Source organism: Mytilus trossulus, chromosome 8, assembly GCF_036588685.1.
Source record: "Mytilus trossulus isolate FHL-02 chromosome 8, PNRI_Mtr1.1.1.hap1, whole genome shotgun sequence".
NCBI lineage: Eukaryota > Metazoa > Mollusca > Bivalvia > Mytilida > Mytilidae > Mytilus > Mytilus trossulus.
Genome location: NC_086380.1, coordinates 55,319,983 through 55,336,280, shown reverse-complemented (window position 1 = coordinate 55,336,280; position 16,298 = coordinate 55,319,983). Strand labels below are relative to the sequence as shown.

Genomic DNA, 16,298 nt, shown 5'->3' with positions numbered 1-16,298 from the left:
AGCTTTTAACAAAATTACGTGTAAGTGATCATAATTTGGAAATTGAATTAGGACGTTACAAAAAAAATCAAAGAGAACACAGACTGTGCAAAGTTTGTAAAATTTTAGATGATGAGGAACACTTTTTCCTTCATTGCCAAATTAACAGTAATGTAAGACATTCCCTTATAAATGCAATTAAAACCCATTATCCTAATTTTAACCAGCTTGACTCAAACTCTAAACTTAAAACTATTCTAGATCCCAATAAAGATATTTTGTCTAGTGTTGTAGACTATATAAAGCAATCTATGGAATTGCGAAAAAAAGGTCCACATTGGTCAATTATTATATACATCTATATATAGATATATGTTATTAATATCAACTTCACTTTTTAAAAACATTTATCATGTATAGTTATGTTTCTTGTCACTTGTGTATACATTGTACTCTGTTTGCATTTTAACCCGTCAGGGTTTCATGTTTTTTGCAATAAAGTATATATATGATATTTTAGAAATAAAGCGGAAGGAACATGTGATTTTGCAAACGTTTTAAAAGTGTCACTGACACTGTCAGTTTTGATAACCAACAACTAGCAAACTCTACATTTAACAAAATTAAATTAATGTAAACCCTGTCAAATAATAACCAATTTTATTCGTGTAAATACGGTAAATGACTTTATGTAACTGAAAATTGAGATCAATTTCAAGTGAAAAAAGATGTGAACGGATATTACTTCCCTTGACAATGATTTTTAAAAGAAATTGTTTGAAATGCTTCTTTTCAGATAATTTAAAAGTTAAAAAAAAAAAAACTGGATTAATTCAATAAAACAATAAATGTTTCAAATATATAACATGTCTCAAGTTGAAATGCAGTACGGACAAAAACAATATTGCAACTTTCAAAACGGGTATGCAAATATTGTAACCCTATCAAAAAATAAAAAAAAATATATATATATATGACTATTATATTAATCTCCACAATGCTGCAATGACCGACTTTCAAATTCCGAAGAAATAATGAATATTCCTGCTTTTTTTATAGATAAAAAAATGAATATGCATACTTCATTCAATTCACCAAAAAATGTATTTGAAAATACGCGGTTATTAGCTTTGTTGCGTTCAACATCATAGCGGCTACGGATAATCGTAAACGTTTTGTTTTAAGCCCCAGTCCCACTAGACCTTTTTTTTTTTGGCCGATCAATGCATTTGATTGGGGACATTTAGTTGGAACACCCCTCTTTTTGTCCTGGGTTGGTAGCCCCCCCCCTTTTGAAAATGGTTGGATCCGCCCCTGCCTGTGGCGTTTTGCCAAACAATTAATACTTTCTGTTAACCTTCAACATGTCACTTGAATCTACTACAACGTTATGTGCAAACTCCTGTAACGTTATGTGCAAACTATTATTATGTTACGTGCATACACCTATAACGTTAATGACGATCGCCTATAACGTAATGTGCAAACACTATTACGTTTATGACGATCGCCTATAACGTTATGTGCAAACACCTATTACGTTATGGTAAACGCCTTTTTGACACAGATTAAAAAAAACGCTGTCGTGACATAGAAATAATAGCAACGTAAATATTATGGCGAATAACAGAGTAACACGTGTCCTCCAAAATATGGGTTTTGGAGCCTTAGCTCAAAATTTTGAAGATCAAAAATTAGACAATGTTGAATTGCTGGATTCCCTCACAGACAATGAGTTAAATTCACTCGGCCTCAAAACGATTGGAGATAGGGCGACTTTTAGAAGCAACGTCCGAAAAGAATCAACGACATTTTCATCAGCAAATACTCGTGATAGAGGTAATAATACAATGATTGTACATATTCATTTACTTATACCCATGGAAACCCATGGTTCATGTTGTCTGTCAGGTTCGCGTGACGATATTTCACAGAAATAATGAAAAGGAGTAGATGACCAATCCCCCCCTTTTTTAAACCCCACACCCACGTGGTCTCTGTTTTTGACAATGCATCATTAATAAACACATTTACAGTAATCGAAAAATAATTGAAAGGTAATTATATTTTTTGCTTTGACTCATCGACGTTGCAAGGTGTCCAATCAGAAAATATATAATAGTATTTCAAGACGTAGAAATTGTGTCCCCGGCGAAAATGAGCACCCCACTCTATTAGTTATTTATTTCAATATTTGGACTAATGGAGAAAGGCAATTTTTATTTTAGAAAAAAATCTGTGACGCATTCCTAGGGTCTCATAGAAAAAAGATGAATGGCCTTTTAAGACATCACAACTATTTGGACGTGTCTTCTTTTTTTAAATAAAATTCAAGATTATTTCTGTACGGAGAGTGTGAACGAACGGGTAATACATGTATGCTCTGCTCCACGTTCGCCAATCGGGTCATTGTACTATTCACTATTGTTTGCATGTACATGCTTATAGTAAGCCGTAACGCGTATTTCGATATTTAGCTCCTTTGTTACTCCTCTAATATGCGTTGCGGAACACATTGACTATATACCTTTTGTTCCTCATTTAATAAGCTTTCGAGTTAGATATAAGGTATATCGGTAATTAAGGGCTGAAGGGTCAAAGCAGTCAATTCCATAATGGGATTATTCAAAATATCCATTTCATTATTCAAAATTGGCTACTTAAATATTTCTTACTTTTCACGCGCACGTATTTTGGCATTTAGGTCCTCCGTAACCCCTTATGACCAGTGTGGCACGATCGACCAGTTATATTTAAAATCAGAGGATTAAATTTAAAAAAACGTACATGTAGAGTATTTTGATTGAAATTTATTTACGTATGTTTTGGTATTTATATAGGTTGTCCATAAACCAAGAAATTTCTGTTAAAAATAGCTAGGAAAACTCACTAGTTTATCATTCGAAAGTAAATTTATAAATAAATAAAAATAAACAATTAAAGAGTGTTTTTTTTCTGATGTTAATTTGAATATTAATAACATCAAAATGACGATTTTAGAAATACGAGATATAGGCTATAACGTCACTGACATTTTTTTCTTCACTATTCACTGCTTCAACCTGAATAAAGAAACATTAACTTTTCCATTTGCCGCTGTTTTGTCGAGTCTATTTTAATAGCTCCAGCAGAATAACGATTCATATAGAGTTTTGCTATTTTTTCAAGTTAAAAATAACTTAAAATTGACAATATCAAACATGTGAACACTATATAACTAAAGTTTAAACCTAAGTGACTCAGTTTATTAAGTTACCCAATACTTTAAAAAAAATACTTATTAAATCACGATGTAGCAATGGTCATTTAATACTTTCCAAGTAAATCTTAATACCTGTAAAATGGCGCAAATGTAGTTTTTACAATAGCGAATGTCTTTGACAGCTACATTTATAAAATAAAGAATAAAAACGGGGAATGAGTCAAAGAGACCGCAACCAAATCTAAATATACAATTCAACTAAATTATAAAGGTCATTGGGTCTACAACCGAGCGAAAAATAACACACCTAGAGGGAGCCCTGAGCAGGCCCCGAAACACAATATTAGATAGATCAAGAATATAAACGCCATTATATGCTGCTAAATATAAATACGGGCCAAAATTAAAACAGATACAAGAGCAACATAGGCTAAAGGTTCCTGACATAGTGACATAGATAAGACACAAAAAATGCGGCGGGTTTAAACTGGTGAAATGCGTTTGAAGATGAGGATTTGCAGCAAAGATAGAACTATTATGTTTACTTTTCTTATTCCATTCCAGTCCTTGTTTTTAAACACGTCACGTGTGTTTTCCCGCTTAACATACACAGAATTATTTATATATCTAAATATGACATTCATCTGGGAAAAAAACGATCGCGATCTATCTAAGCGTTTACACCTGAAGAAAAATCAAAACGGAAGGTCTCTTATTTAATTCTGAACTCATCAGGATAAAACCCACCAAACGAATGGTAAAAACATGTCATATCAATAAGAGACCAGGGTTGCGTTCAATATCGTAGCGGCTACATAGGGCTACGTAGATTTATGACTATTGAACGTTTAGCTACAGACTAGTTGTTACATAGCTGCTACGATATTGAACTTAACCCTGGTACATATAAAAAAGAAGATGTGGTATGATTGCCAATGAGACTATCCACAAAGGACCACAATGACACAAACATTAACAACTATCGGTCACCGTCCGGCCTTCAAGAATGAGCAAAGCCCATACCGCATAGCCAGCTATAAAAGGTCCCGATAAGACATGTAAAACAATTCAAACAAGAAAACTAGTTAACGGCCTTATTTCTGTAAAAAAAAAATGAACGAAAAACAAATATGTAACACATAAACAAACGACAACCACTGAATTGCAGGCTCCTGAATTACATTGTACATAGCCTAGCAGCTACGTAACGGCTACGATTTTCAACACGACCCAAATGACATAGAAAGTAACAGCTATATGTCAGCGTACGAACTTCAACAATGAGCCGCATAGTCAGCTAGAAAAGGTCTCGACAAATGTTGAACAATTCATAACGAGATAACTAACGGCCTACTTTTATATACGAAGAAATGAAAGAAAAACAAAATAACACTAGCATTACGGTTGGTCCCCTTAGACCAGTAACACAAACTTTTCCCTCAAAGTAACCGTAAAGTTTTCAGCTAGTTAAAATTAGTCTTACTTGAGAGTGATCATTTAAAAAATGGCCTAAAGTTAGGGTACATTTGTAGGGTTAACGTTAGCGGAAACACATAAACAGTTGATGGGTGTCTTCCTCCATCTTGGATGGTAAAACACCGGGAAACAAATGTCCAGATTTTCCATCAAGTTAGCAAAATTTGATGCAGGAATGCAGATATCAAATGTTGATTTTCATTGAAACGAACCAATTTATAAGAATACAACTTATAAATATTAATACTTTTGCAAATATTGATTATTATTTTTTGTTTATAAAAAAATAAAATTGGCATTTTAAGGGGAGGTGACTCTAAAACAGTGCATTTTCTGAAGGATTCTACATGGAATTTTCCTATTTTGAATTTTAGCCGGAAAAAACATACGGTACCCTATCTTTTCTTTTGATATTCTCAAAGCATTGTGTGAAAGCTATCTTTTGCTTAAGTATTTAACAATTCTATCATTTTTTTTAGTTCTTATTCCCAAAATGGTGTTTTTTCCTGTATAAACCATACAAAATGTGTCATTTTGTCACGTCCTGTAGCTTGATAAAATGCGCGCTGACCTATCATTTTTATTATATTTTTCAACATATATCAATAGATACTACGTTTTGGCGAAGTATGAACAAATTCTATCATTTTTATTTTAGACTCCCATACCACCTTAAGCTTATATTGACAACACTGTGTTACTGTGCAACAAAACACCGACGATAAACATAAAATGAAACCAACATGAACAGAGCATTTCACTTATACTGAGAATTTCATAAATATTAAATGATATATAAAAATAAGATGGTGTATAATTCCAATGAGAGAACTATCCGTCCAAGATATGTCGTTGATGTAAGCAACTATATATTACGGTACATCCTTAAAATACGTCATAGAGCAAACCAAAATGGCACTTCAACACAGTCACTAGAATAAACATAACAAAAATAAAAGTCATACATGTTCTCATAAAAATATAGAGTATGTTCTGCGGAAAGTGATACTATTATAAAGTATTAACGTTAAACTGTCACTTTACTGACTCGAAGTGCATCCTCAACCCAACCCCTCATTACACAACCTTTAGGAGCACGCTCACATAATCGACTCCCCCACTTTGTAGGCTAACACAATATCAGCAGATACCTACTTTCTGACAAAGACCCGTAACTCTCCAGGGTAATCACTTAATCACATTTGTGTAGCAATTTAATCACATAATCATTAATGATAAAAAAAAAATAATATACGTGTCATTAGATCATAAAATATTAAGTAATTTTATTGTAATGGGCACATCAGATTCTACATGTTATGTCCTTAGTATCTACAAAAAATCAGTAAATGATTTATGGTTTCAGAGAAGATGTGACGACCAACTGTAGCAGCTGGTTTTAGGCAATAAGTTCAGAGTAATATATTTCCGAGAAAAAAATTTCAACCATTATTTCCTGTCGATATGCACATCTAGGTAGTATAAATCTATAATGTTTCATGAAATTCTGTTGTGCGGTTTCGGAGCCGTTATGATGACAACAACAAAACTAACCGGCAGACAGATGGACAGACAAATCAAAAGTATATATTCGACGAAAAAAATTGCGCGAGGTATAATAATTAACTCCCACTGGTAACACTATGTAACACGGAAGTTAAAGTGATCTATTTTGTTGATTTTTTTGGTGATTATCTTGTATTTCTTCACATAAACCCAATACACAGGGAAATTTCACTCCCATTAATTTTATCTGAATCAAATCTAGAAAGTGAATTTTACGTGGAATGAGCATGTACGCGAAACTCACGAGAAATCAGTTTATATTTCGTTGAGTTTCACGTGAATGTCATGTGAGTATCAGTAAATTTTAAGATAAAGTATTTTTTTTAGCTTACCTGACCCGAAGGTCCAAGTTAGCTTTTCTCATCACTTTGCGTCCGTCGTCGTTAACTTTTCTCCTCTGAAACAACTGGGCCAAATTTTACCAAACTTGGCCACAATCATCATTGGGTATCTAGTTTCAAAAATGTGTCCGGTGACAACCAAGATGGCCGTCATGACTAAATTTAGAACAAAAGGGGGTAAAATGCAGTTTTTGGCTTATAACTAAAAAAACAGATGAGATGCATTCAGATGAATTGGACAACCCGTTGTTGTGTTGCTGCCCCTGAATTGGTATTAAATTTTAAGAAAGTTTTGAAATTTTTGGTTATTATCTTGAATATTATTATAGAAAGAGATAAACTGTAAAAAGCTATAATGTTCAGCAAAGTAACGGTCCCGCAATGCCGCGGGGGAATTATAGTCTAGTTGAAATGTCCAAGGTAACCAGACAATTGATCTTACATATTGTTACAGTTATTGCAAATAAAAATTCAACGATGGTCATAGTTATGTTTTCGACTTTTACAGTAACACAACTGTTTCGGCCAGCGAGGAGCGGAACCACTGGAAGGACCAGAAGTAAACAACAGGTGAGAACCTGGACAGGTCAATTTGTTTGCCTCTCAGACGTGAACGCAACAAGAACACCATCATCGTCTGAAAAGATTTCACTACAATCTGCAGGATTAGGTCACAAAAAGATACAGTTCCGGGTAGACGACAACGAAGAAGAAGTTTTTAAGATTTTGTCCACAGAAGAAAAAGGGTTCCCTCAGTTGTACAACATCGGTGGTTTTGAACTACTTCATTGCACCAGCAATTGCAGGGAACTCCAACGCCTAAACTGCAAATGGGACGTTGAGTCATTACACAAGATAATAGGCAGTCAGGCAAAGATATACTTACGCCCGATTCAGAGAAATTTAAAAGTTATTGCCCATTCCGTGCCGGAAGCAACATCATTAGAAGCAGAGTGTGAAAATTGTCACAATAAATTTATATTAAGTGAGTTAAGAGAACATGTAAAGGATTGCAATAATGAAGAGAATGATGTTGTATTACTTGATGATGAAAAAGAAAATGAGACGCTTGAAAATGTAGAAGATGGCGAGAATGCCGAGGAAATAAATGAAGAAGTCAATAAATCTGAAAGTACCATACAGGAAACGGTAGACGATATTGTAACAACATGCAAATCAAACAACATTAACGATCCTATAGACATATTACGAATATGCCAAAACAAGATAGTTCAAGGCAGAACACTGGATATAATTGATGATGCAGATGTTCTGTCAGGGGGAACAAATTACATAATGGTAGACAGAGAGGACATTTTAAAGTCTGCAATGACAGAGATAGACGAAATAGACAACCTTCGTCTATGTCTAGAAGTGCAGTTTTATGGTGAGGTGAGCGCAACTCAACGTCAGTGGGATAATTCCGTGTAGTTTTTTTTATATATAGTCTGCCAAAAGTTAAAGCCCGCCGTTTGTAATCCAATAGTTCCAATAATTTTTATGGCAGATATTCGTTATTCGTTCAACATTTTCTATAAGTGAACAAGCTTACGGGGGTCGAAATTGGCGCTGATCCGGTGGTCCGAGACCATGCAGTAGAATTTGCGTCGGACCAGTAGATTTAATCAGCTGGTGGTCCGGCAGACCAGTACTAGAAATTTGGCGATAAAAATCACTGTTTGCACCGCAATCTCGTTTGGTTTACAAAAAAAAATACCTGCGAAATCAATTACACGGTACTGGAAGGGGGGGTATAGCATGTGAACAATTTGCAGTGACAGACACATTTTATGTTATATTCTGTTCTGGCTCATGAACGATCAGAACAGCCCAAAAAATATACAGGAATAAAAAAGAGGAAAACACTTTCTGTCTAACATATGTAAAATAAAGCATGAGAATAAAAGTAAACATCTCTCATTTTTATAATTTAGAGTTTGTCATATTCATGTCATTTTTACAGGACCAGTAGATTTTCAGTTCACTGGTCCGGCTGGCCAGGACACAAAAAGGCTTAAATTCGAACCCTGAGCTTATATATTAATATCGCATTTATAAAAAAGATAAAATTATAATAATGGAAAACAAATGTACATTGGGAAAAATATGAAAGATAAATTAAAGCAAATAGATTAAATAAACACATTTTGATAAATTTGCGAATGACATTCTTATTATTCTATCCATATATTTTAAACTTGTCTGGTGTCATAAAGGAAATGCTATAGTAGTATTTTATTCTTGAACATACTTTAATGCATAACATTCGAGTTGTCCAACTTGTGAAAGGAGGTCCGGTAAGTGCCGATTCTGGCTTCGAATTTCCGGTTCATCTTATAAAAGGTTTTGGAAACTTTTCAAACATATAAGTGTCTTCTTCAGTCGATTCAATAAGTTTGTTTTTTGTCAAAATTGAAAGTGGCTGCATCCGTGTTCATCCAATCTATATGAATCGTGTATAATCATCAAATACAACTTCCATCTTTATATTAAGAATGAACACAGATACGGCCACTTCCATTTAAGACGGAAACCGTCTAAAATTTAACTCAAATGCTAAAATTGTACAGATTTCGGTATTTTAGCATGACTGAATGATGCTAGTACCCGGTATATGTGCATTGAATTGTAAAACAGCTTATATTTGTGTACCAGAAGTATTCTACTTACCAATCAATAGCCAAAAGTGTATATTTTAACAATTTTGTAAAACTGCTTCATTTTTGGGCCAAAGGGGTCTTACTGGACCTACTCCTTTTAAGGAGTTTTCATACAGTTTTGACAGAAGATGGGGGCGTTTATAGAGCTAAAACGAATGTTTAAAAAAATGATAATTTTTGCTTTCCTGAAAATATATATATTTGCTTTTTCTATGTATTTTGTAGACTGCTGCTGACTTTGGAGGACCTCGGAAGGAGTTTTTCGGTATAGTCCTTAGAGAAATGAAGGAGCAATATTTTGACAACATTAAAGAATGGTCTCCCGATTACGTAGTTTTGGGGAAAATAATGGGTTTGTAAAATACACTATTCATAATATTGGTATGCCACCGACGTTAGGCAACGGCATTAAGTTTTCCGATGTATCTGCACCCAAAGTCCGGCATATAGTTTTCGTAGCATTATATTAACCATGTTAACTGTCTATAAATTACTAAACTAGTGGAAATATCTTCGAAAGGACAACTGGGCTCAGCTTAATTATGACACTATGAGCGATATTTTGGGGGAGTTAAGGAGTGAACTGGTTTAGTGCAAGCATTAAGCTACTATACTTGGCCAGTGTATGCTTATATCTTGAGTAGAAAAAGAAGATTTAATATGCATTATAGCTCTCTGTGGCCTACATGTTTGTACACTGACATTTGGTAAAAATACGTAGATATATCTTGTATTACTTATAAAGAGTTTAAATTAAAGTTTGAATAATACTATCAAAATGCTCTGTTATTCTACTGAACGACTTGATAATTTTTGTTTGTGCTTTTTCTTTTGATATCAAATATTAATAGCAATGGTATATCACCGGTTTATTGATCCTTGGAATTACAGAGGTATGCATTTCCCAGATAACAATACTTTGATGGGCCAACATTGGTGATTAGTTGGCACAGTTGGTAAACAGTTGGCGTTGGCAGGACAACAAGAGACCAACGTTGGCCCAACAAAATGTGCTCTTCATTCTCTTTATCTTATATTTTTTTTAATCTGTGTAGTCATCTAAATGTATTTATCTTAATGCTTGAATATTTTTTTGCGCAAACAAAAAATATTTAAAACCAGCCCAAAAAAATAAATAAAATTTGAGTATAGTTTCATTTGTAAACTAATCATTATTTACTTCTCATCAATTGACACGAGCGGACCACTCTCCAATTGATAGTTGATTGTATATTGTCTGTATACATTACAGTGTAGACCAGGATAATTATACTGATTACTAATTTAAAATAAAATGTAAAGAATAATAAAACATTGTTATTGGAAGTTGGGAAACTGTTGTACGACCAACAATGGCCCAACATAATTTGGTAGACTGTTGGCAAACAGTTATCATTGTTGGCAAATAGTTTTAAAACTATGTTGGCCCAATAAAGACCCAACATGTTGGGCCAACGGAGGGCCGATGAGCAAAATGACGTTGGCCCAACATAGTTTTCCAACGTTGGCCCAACAATGCCGGTTGCCAACAGAATGCCAACGTGGGCCCAACACATGTTTGCTATCTGGGTTGTCTTTGTGTCCATTATTTAATCTATTTGGTCCATCGATCAAAATGAAAAATGAATTTTCTTGTAGACTTTGGGATCTAAACAAGTATTGAATGTGTTAACTTAGTCTGGATGAAGTAAATTAAAATAAAAACCAATTTCTTTCTAGCTCTGAGTTTGCTGCAAAATGGAAAACTTCCCAAAGTACTTTCTGCTGATCTGGTCGAAGAGGTTTTCAAAAGCGACAGCATGAGGCCTTGTGTAAAAGACCTCCGCAAAGGACTGGATTCGTTGGGTATTTACCAGGTAAAGGGCAATATCAGTTATATCGATAAAAGAGAAAAACTGAATTCACATATTTTATATCAAATATCCATTTCCCCCTCTTTTAGCAAGAAAAGTGAAGTGATCAATCAATCAATCAGTCAGTCAATCAACCAATCAATCATCTGAAAAAAAATATCAATTTAGAATATTAATATTGTACCTCTATCCAAAAACTATATGAAGTGATCAATCAATCAATAAGTTCAGTCCCAGTCCTGTCCCAGTACCGGTCCCAGTCTTAGTCGGTCCCAGTCTTAGTCGTAGTCAATTTCTAATCTAATCAGTGTGTCTGTGTCTCTCAGCCACTTACCCATTTAGCTACATTCTCTATTACAATTATCATCTATCATTTTTTATATGATTTTCCTGTACATTCAATTGATGCTGAAGTATCATAGAAATATCTTGTAGAAAATAAATTTAAGTTATTCCAATACAATAACCGTCAAACCAAGGAAAAAACAAAGACTTATACAATAACAGTAAAATGAGCATTTAACAACACGAACTCTATTAATACTGGGAGGATAATCAGTTGCCCCGGAAGCGTACGCATGTCCTCCACAGTATACGACACCCTTTGTGTTTATATCCAAATCCAATGTTGCAAATCTCGCACTCACAAAATCTCATCTTACAGTAATTAATGTTGTTAAGTGTTCAGTGGCGAATCCAGGAATTTTCGTAAGTTGGGGCCCACTGACTGCCTAAGAGGGGGGCCGCTCCAGTCACGCTTCAGTGATTCCCTATATAAGCAACCAAATGTTTGTGCCAAAAAGCCCCCCCCCCCCCTAAATCCACCTCTGGTGTCCGCGGTATCATGAATATTGCCGTTACATTTTATGTGTATTGTTTGCCAAAGCAGCAAACGTATTCATATTATATAAGAAGAAGAGCAGATGTTCAACACTTGGAGATTACAAACTCTACATCTGAGAGCCTCATAATTCCGGTTCTTCTCTGTGATTAATAGAGCGAGCTCGAGTCTATAGAAAATTCAAATAGGATTTCCTATTAAGTTATATCAAATAAGGCGCCTAAACTGGGAAGTTGGTGAATATCTGTTAAAAAGTAAACCAGAACTAATGTTTTGTATATATATATTCCAGTTTAAAATTTAGATTACTTACCAAAAGTTTTGACATCAGACAATAAGTTTAATTCCTTGAAATTTCAGCTATCAATTACACTGCCTATGGTGGTCCATTTGTTCACTCCTGGACCTCAACAGCATATGAAATTCAGGCAACTTACTTCAATTCTGACACCTCAGTTCAGCCCAGAAGGTTCCAATAGAAGAAAGAGAGAATCTGCAATATATTCTCTCTTTGTGAAATACATAAGAGAAGCGGCAAGTGAGTACTTTTTATACGGCCGTCAAATTTTGACGGGACATAATATGGTATACAAATGTCCGGTGTCCTTCCATCCGTCTGTCTGTCCGTCTGTCTGTCCGGCATAAACATGTCGCATCGTAACTTGAGAACGACTTATCCAAATTTCATGAAACTTAATATAGTTGTTTCTTATGATGGTCAAATGATCTGTATACTTTTTGGTGAAAATAAGATTAAAACTTTTTGAGCTACAGCACATTGCAACTTAAACAGGAATGTGTTTTTTTCACATGTCGCTCCGTATCTCAAAAACAAATCTTGATTATGGCTTAAAACCTTAACACTTCTTAGTTATATTAATCTTAATATCTGCATACTTTTTGGTGATGATTCAAAATTTCATATTTGAGTTATTGAGTGTTTTGTAAAAAAGGGGGAGTTTTTTTTTACATGTCGCACCATATCTCAAAAACGATTTATGATTGTTGCTTAAAACTGTACACATGTCTTTGTTATATGAATCTTAAGATCTGTATACTTTTTGGTGATGATCCACATTTATTTTTGAGTTAAGTATTTTGTTAAACAGGGAAGGTTTGTTTTTTACATGTCGCACCGTATCTCAAAAATAATTTATGATTATTGCTTAAAACTTTACACACTTCTTTGTTACATTAATCTTAAGATCTGTATACTTTTTGGTTTTGATTTAAAATTTTATTTTAGTGATATTGCTTAAAACTTTCTCAGAAACTATTTATGATTATTGCATAACACTTCCACCCAAGACGTCGGGCGTATCATGCGCTCATGGCACAGCTGTTTATTTATACTTTCTATCAGCTTTTGCTTTTACTTTGCATCAAACATTCTCATTTCTGTCATTCTTTCAACTATTGTCTATTTAATCAATTTACACAGTTTTACTTCAAATTAGAAATTGAAACTGTTTTTTCAGTTTCGGTAGTACACGATCTGATCAATTTGTACAGTTAGAATGAAATATATAACATCAATATAAGAAAAGGAAACACAAGAGACACAAATGATACAGAAATAAACAACTGTAGTGCACCGTACGGCCTTCAACAATGAGCAAACCCCATACCGCATATAAAGGGCCCGAAATAACAATTTAAAACAATTCAAATGAAAACCAACAGGCTCCTAGCTTGGGGCAGGCACATACATACAGAGTGTGGCTAGGTTTAACATACTAACTGGACCAAAACCCTTCCATAACCTGGGATAGTGGTATATCAGTTCAACATAAGAAAAAAACTATGAAAATCAGTTGAAAAAAGTTTAACTCATTAGATGGACAACAAAACTAGTGGACGTGTCTAGGTAGTTGTACATCCCAACAACAAAAAGACACTAGAGCATGTGTTATTTGAAAATAAACTAAAAGACATCGCGGTGATGTTTTAAAACTGTAGTGTATAGGAAAAAGGCAAATGTCACTTTTAGAGGACATGATTCTTTTCCAGATGGGTTATATTTTTTAGGATTTGTGCTTTCCTTCAGTCCTCTGTCTGTGATATCGTTAGGTATGTAAGATGTTGTGAATTATCTAAACATAGTTTATTATTCGAGAAATTGTAAAGTTTTTTTTTTATTTCAATAGGTGGACGAAGGGGAATGGTAGATCTGCGATGTATTTTGAGGTTTGCAACTGGAACGGAAGAAGAACCAGCACTAGGTTACAGTATTGACCCGTCGATTCAATTTGTTGAAGGAACATCTTTCATGCCGACTGCAAATACCTGCATTAATAAAATGAACTTAACAATTCCTGATTCCAATGAAGTGTCAGTTGGGAAAGACTTCCTTTTCAACTTATTTGACTATGCCTTTAGTAATACCTTTTTTGGTATGAAGTAAGCTGGGATGTGTTCAAAATTTATAACCTTTCTAAGTTTCTGTGTTGAACTATGACGGGAACTTTAAAGCGTGTATTCTGTATATTTTCTGTTTCTACAAAATGTGTTTAATTTACTATGAGATACCAACAGTGTATCTTTTTTGACAACAATATCGTTTTTGACAACAATATTGTTTTTGACAACAATATCGTTTTTGACAACAAGTATCTTTGTTTGACAACAAGTATCTCTTTTGACAACAAGTATCTTTGTTTGACAAGTATCTCTTTTGGCAACAAGTATCTTTTTTTAACAAGTTTCTTTTTTTTTTTACAACAAGTATCTTTTTTGACTTGACAACAAAGAAGTAACGAGTATCTCTTTTTGACAACAAATATCCTTTTTTGACAACAAGTATCTCTTTTGACAACAAGTATCTTTGTTTGACAACAAGTATCTCTTTTGACAACAATTATCTTTTTTGACAACAAGTATCTCTTTTGACAACAAGTATCTTTGTTTGACAACAAGTATCTCTTTTGACAACAATTATCTTTTTTGACAACAAAGAAGTAACGAGTATCTCTTTTTGACAACAAATATCATTTTTTGACAACAAGTATCTCTTTTTGACAACATGTATCCTTTTTGACAACAAGTATCATTTTTGACAACAAGTAACATTTTTTGACAACAAGTATCCTTTTTTGATAACAACTGAGATTTAATTTAAATATTTGCATGGTAGCCCACAGAATAATTTTTGTAGTCAATATATATAGTTCTATAGAATAAAAGCAGAAATTTAGGTAGTCCACACCATTGGCGAGTGGGCACCTGCTAATTTCAAACCCTGCAACAAGTATCTTTTTTTACAACTATCTTCTTTTTGACAACAAATTTTCCTTTTTGACAACAAATTTTTCTTTTTGACAACAAATTTTCCTTTTTGACAACAACTACCTTTTTTCACAACACACAAGTATATCTTTTTTTGTCATCAAGTATCATTTTTGACAATAACTGTCTCTTTATGACAACAAGTATGAATATGGTTAAATCACTATCGTATGATTTCCTACCAAAATGTTGAAAAATGAAATAAAAAAAGAGTAAGAATATTATTGAACTTTGCTGTTTTGTTTCAATTTTATCTATTGGTAACATTCTCAGTGGCATTTGGTATAAGTATATGTGATAAATGTCCATTGTTTACACATTTAAAGAACAGTGTTTTTTATTCATTATACATTAAAAAAACGTAAATGCATTACTTTAACAGAAGACATCATGGTAAATGCGTTTACCTTACAGGTTAATGTTAAATCACAAATGACTTTGTATTATCAATTTTGCCTTTTCGTATACATCAATTGCATAGTTAGACGATTCCATATCTTTAGGACATTGTGATTCAAGATCTCGTTTGCAGGTATCAGACAAAGCAAAGCTAGGTGGAAACAAAGATGGTCTATGGTCTGCTTCTTGCCTAATATCTTCATCTGGATTTGGAACGTCGAAATTATCAACTTGATGTACTGGGTTATTTATAAAACCATTAGTAAACAAACATACCGGTGATGTTTTGACGGTTCTTATTCTATGTTGGTTCCAAGCTGAACGCCATATTTCTAAATTGTGGTTAATTCGGTCAATGTAAACATAATGGAGTGCATAAAGATGAGAGTCGTTGATGGGGTCAAGGGAACCGATGTCCTCCAGAAAATAAAACAGATCATAGAAGAATGACAGAACTCCATTAAAAACGTCTCGCCATAATCTTTCTATCCTTTGATTGTGGGTGCTTTTCCCGGTTATCATTCCTGCATTTGAAAGACCTCTGGTTTCTGCCATGTATTCTGCAATTTTATAATTTTCCATCCCTTGGTCTGAGCGAACTTTCATTGGTGTGCCATATTCGTCAATACCGAGTCGGAAACATTGATAAACAGTCTCTGCTTTGTTGTTGTTAGTGCATTTGAGGAAGACAACAAA

The 16,298-nt window shown here is 33.9% G+C and overlaps 2 protein-coding genes across 2 annotated transcripts in view; both read left to right on the top strand.

Moving 5' to 3' along the window:
- Positions 1 to 16,298, top strand: part of LOC134727777 (uncharacterized) — a 281,854-nt gene that overhangs the window by 160,104 nt on the left and 105,452 nt on the right. The gene's annotated exons all lie outside the window — the stretch shown is intronic.
- Positions 1,709 to 14,605, top strand: LOC134681988 (uncharacterized). The gene is made up of 5 exons (XM_063541605.1): positions 1,709 to 1,818; positions 9,450 to 9,576; positions 10,944 to 11,080; positions 12,279 to 12,456; positions 14,066 to 14,605. The coding sequence occupies exons 2-5, from the start codon at positions 9,507 to 9,509 to the stop codon at positions 14,320 to 14,322; spliced, it is 642 nt and encodes a 213-aa protein (XP_063397675.1). The 5' UTR covers positions 1,709 to 1,818; positions 9,450 to 9,506; the 3' UTR covers positions 14,323 to 14,605.

What these genes read in the sequence shown, in the direction of transcription:
- LOC134681988 (XM_063541605.1), top strand. Translation starts at nt 9,507, where the DNA reads ATGAAGGAGCAATATTTTGACAACATTAAAGAATGGTCTCCCGATTAC. An exon ending in AGTTTTGGGGAAAATAATGG is followed by an intron (nt 9,577 to 10,943) that starts GTTTGTAAAATA and finishes ATTTCTTTCTAG; the next exon opens with CTCTGAGTTTGCTGCAAAAT. An exon ending in ATTCGTTGGGTATTTACCAG is followed by an intron (nt 11,081 to 12,278) that starts GTAAAGGGCAAT and finishes TTGAAATTTCAG; the next exon opens with CTATCAATTACACTGCCTAT.